At 33.2% G+C, this 3,845-nt stretch overlaps 1 protein-coding gene across 1 annotated transcript; it reads right to left on the reverse strand.

Moving 5' to 3' along the window:
- Positions 1-2,508: 2,508 nt before the first annotated feature.
- On the reverse strand, positions 2,509-3,314 carry LOC121391818 (membrane-bound transcription factor site-2 protease-like). Its single transcript, XM_041523309.1, is given in 2 exon segments — positions 2,509-2,958; positions 2,961-3,314. Coding segments are annotated over 2 exon segments (804 nt in total).
- Positions 3,315-3,845: the final 531 nt, after the last annotated feature.

Below are 3,845 nucleotides of genomic sequence, written 5' to 3' on the forward strand. Positions count from 1 at the left end.
AAAATTATTAATATTATATCAGCTTTCAGGATAGACTTATATATTTTCAGATTAACCGCTAATTATCCTTATAATCATTATTACATCACTGATTTTTTGTTATCAGAATCATTATTTGGTATATCAGTATCATTGATTAGATCATTGATTAAGTATCAAAAATCATTGATTAGATCACTTCCTTTTGTTATCAGAAATAATTGATTGGTTCACTAATATCAAAATCATTGATCTTGAATCCAAATCATTAATTGCTATCACTGATATTTTATGATTAGAATCATTGATTGGGATCACTTTGGTATCAGAATCATTGATATAAACTTTATGTAGGTATGATCATTATGGTAAACTCAGCAGGTGACTAGTCTCTCAAGTCAGAATGGTCATCAGGAGGTCCATCACAGACGGACTGAATTCTTAACAATAAAACAGGTTTATAAAACCCCTCAATTATTAGCTATAACTATTTTTATTAATTACTTATTTTAGACTAAAGAGTTATATGTTAGGACGTCGTGATAAACCTGATTTCTTCAAGCTGCAAGGCTTGTTTATATTTTGTAAGGAAATCAGAACTGTTTATATAAGGTACAGTTACCATGGAAACCTATTTGCTTTGTATCGGGACTGTTTACAATGAGCAAATAATTTACTATTGATTGATAAATTAATTGTTTTATGATGGATGGATGGATGGATGGATGGATGATAGATGGTGGATGGATGGATGGATAGATATAAATATTGTATATTCTAAGATCATGATTTCATTTGATCAACCAGTCATAACATGTTATGATGTCACACTTCATTAAAGGTTGCCCCTGGCATTAGGTACTTAAACAATGGTAATTATATGGCAGCTGTTTTATCTATAGATGGTAACTAGACTTTTAGTTCCTATTTGCTGTTGTATGTACATCACCTATTGTTATAATGTTTATTCTATTTTTAGTTCTGATTGTCTGAATATTGTTTTATGTTTTACAAACTATCATAATAACAAACATTTGCTTTATTTATGTTAGTTTATGTCTTTCTCTTTTAGGCCTGTCCCTTCATCAGAGTGTAACAAGAAAGTTACTGATGACAACACAGGACGTTACTTTTGTGAGAAATGTGGTCAAAATTATCCCAACTTTCAATATCGTTTTATTTTAAAGGTAAGAGGAGAGAGATATCTAATTGATTTAATTGTTTAATTCTTTTTTTTTTCAGGTCAATGTTTTTCTGATTTCTCTGATAACTTTTATTTAGATTGTTTCAATGACATAGAGCTATATTAATTGGTAGGGACGCACAAGCTCTAGGAGAATTGATAGATTGAGGATAGATATAATAGTCATGTTGACTTATGGAAATAGTTTATTTCAGGACGAGGCTCGTTTTGAACAAGCTATAGATGAAGCTTATTTTAAGGAGTACATATTTTCGTGTAAGAGCCAAAATTGATACATATATGTGAGTTAATATATACCATATGCAGAGTTTTACTGGAGTATACTGATAATCTATTGTTTAACTGTTGTCTCATGTACTGTTTTACTGAGTAGTATACTGAGTTATACTTATTGGATATTGTAATATTGTTTTAAGGATGAACAAGGTTGCGCTGTTCCTGTGTTAGTGCTCAACCAGTTAATTATGCACAAGAAACAAGACGTCGTTTGGAACAGATCAAAGAATTAAATGGTTAGCCATAACACTAAAGCACTTTCAGTTTCAAGACTAAACATTTAATAAGTACTTATTGAAAGTCAACGTCACTTGATAAATAATATAACTAATTAATAAATATCTCATTACCCAATAATTGAAAGGTATCATGTACTTTCATTTATTTCATTCTATTAATTAAATAATTAATCAAATTAATTTAGTCAAAAATTAATAACAAATAAATTATTAACTTACCAATTAATTAATATCCCAAAAAGCTAACAAAATATTTAAAAGTAATAGCAAACTTCCAAAAATTAAAATACTATTAAAAATTCTAGTTCTATGTGGGTTTTTTCTGGTATCAAGTGTTCCAATAAAGCTCCTAAAGTCCATTGTCCATCAAGAGCATATGCTGGTACCATATTCATTAATGCTAATGCACTAGATATTGATATTATATAGATGCATAATGTCTCCAGAAACCGTGGCAACCAGAGTGGAAAAGATGTCGATGATGGTTGATAGTCTGTGATAGTAAGAGTATATTCCAATAACCTCAAGTCTCCAAGAAACAAAACTGAATTTCCAGACCCAGTTGTGTTTAATTTTAACAAGATGGGTGTGGTATCCTAGTGCAGGCATTACACCAAATGAAGTTAGGGTTCAAAGCAGTACAGTCGTCCAATGTTAGACAAACATTATCTGATACAACTTGTCTAGCCGTTAGACATGCAAACCGGTCTGACTGGTCTCCATTTCTTGCATGACCAGTTTGATAACTGGTAATGACCATTGTGCCCTACATTAAAACATAAGTCACTTTGTGTGTTTTCAGCACAACATTCAATGCCACCATCTTGTTAAAGTTTGTGAGTTTCGTTCAGTAAGAAAAGTCTTTTGATTGTCTAGAAACTCCTTTGATATATACATAGCCTCTTTGTATATGGGCAGCTTGTCCTGCAGACATGAGGACCAATCATTTTGTGTGTGGACGCTACAGGAATCCAGTTGTGTCAAGACTACCCCTGGACTAAGTTTATTTTGTAGTACACTGTCTTGAGCTATATTTATCACAACAGCTCCATTACCTGTGGTATAGAAAGGAAGGAGAAGATAAGGAAGAGCAAGAGAGAAAAGAAAAACCAGTAATGATAAAATTATATTGTGCCAAACACCAGCACAATATATACGCAGCTGTCGTTTTGGGGATATCACTGTTAAATGGTCAGAATGGAGGTCAACGAATGCTCCTGGGTAAAGAAAAAAAATAAAGAGACCAAACCCGTTAAAAACCGGACTTGTTCTGTAACTGCAGCCAGTGCATGCCCTACTTCATGGAACACACCACATATGACGAGGGTGAAAAAGTAGTGTGTTATTTGACTCCAGGGTACATTGACTCCAGGCATAACTGGAATGAGAACTTTGTTTCCGTTTTTTGATTGACTAAATAAAGCTTGATACAATGAAAACAACAGAACTAATACAGAGAGGACCATCAGACTCAGACCTATAGCTACACCAATATTGAACCATGTTCTGGCGATACGTCTATTACAGCAGCCCACAATTTGAAGAGGGAATTGATACGTGTTGTGTAACAACGCATGTAACCAAATGTGATATTGAGGCCAAATCTGTCTTGGCATTGAAGGTACTTTAAATTTAATGGTTCAAATTGACGCAAGATTTTATCAACAATATACACAATGCACCAACAAGCTACAACGACAAATAAAGTATGGAACATTGGGACCGTTACTGGCCAAAGGGAGAGACTGATGCATGAGAGTTATAAGGATGCTGTCATCTATTCATTGGTGCAATACTAAGGAATAAAAAGAGAAATTTATCATAATGTATTAGATATGGAGTCGCTTACTTCGAAGGTAATTGATATGGCGTGGTTTGGGCGTGGTCACGTTTAAGCACTCTTGGGTGGAGCTGTATTTGTGTAAAGATGTTTATAATCATCAAATTTGGAGGTATGTTGACCATCTTTTTTATCCAAACTATGTTTGTGTTGTTTTTTCTCTGTTAATGTTGCAGCTGATGAAGAAGAGCTATTTAATCCTGATTGTGCTATTAGAGTTTTGCTTGAGGATATAAAGAAACGATGTCACTGCAAGGATAGAGGTAAGTGGTATCTGAAGTACAGAATCCTCCTTTTAATAAAATGA

Source organism: Gigantopelta aegis, unplaced genomic scaffold (genome assembly GCF_016097555.1).
Source record: "Gigantopelta aegis isolate Gae_Host unplaced genomic scaffold, Gae_host_genome ctg2988_pilon_pilon, whole genome shotgun sequence".
Lineage (NCBI taxonomy): Eukaryota > Metazoa > Mollusca > Gastropoda > Neomphalida > Peltospiridae > Gigantopelta > Gigantopelta aegis.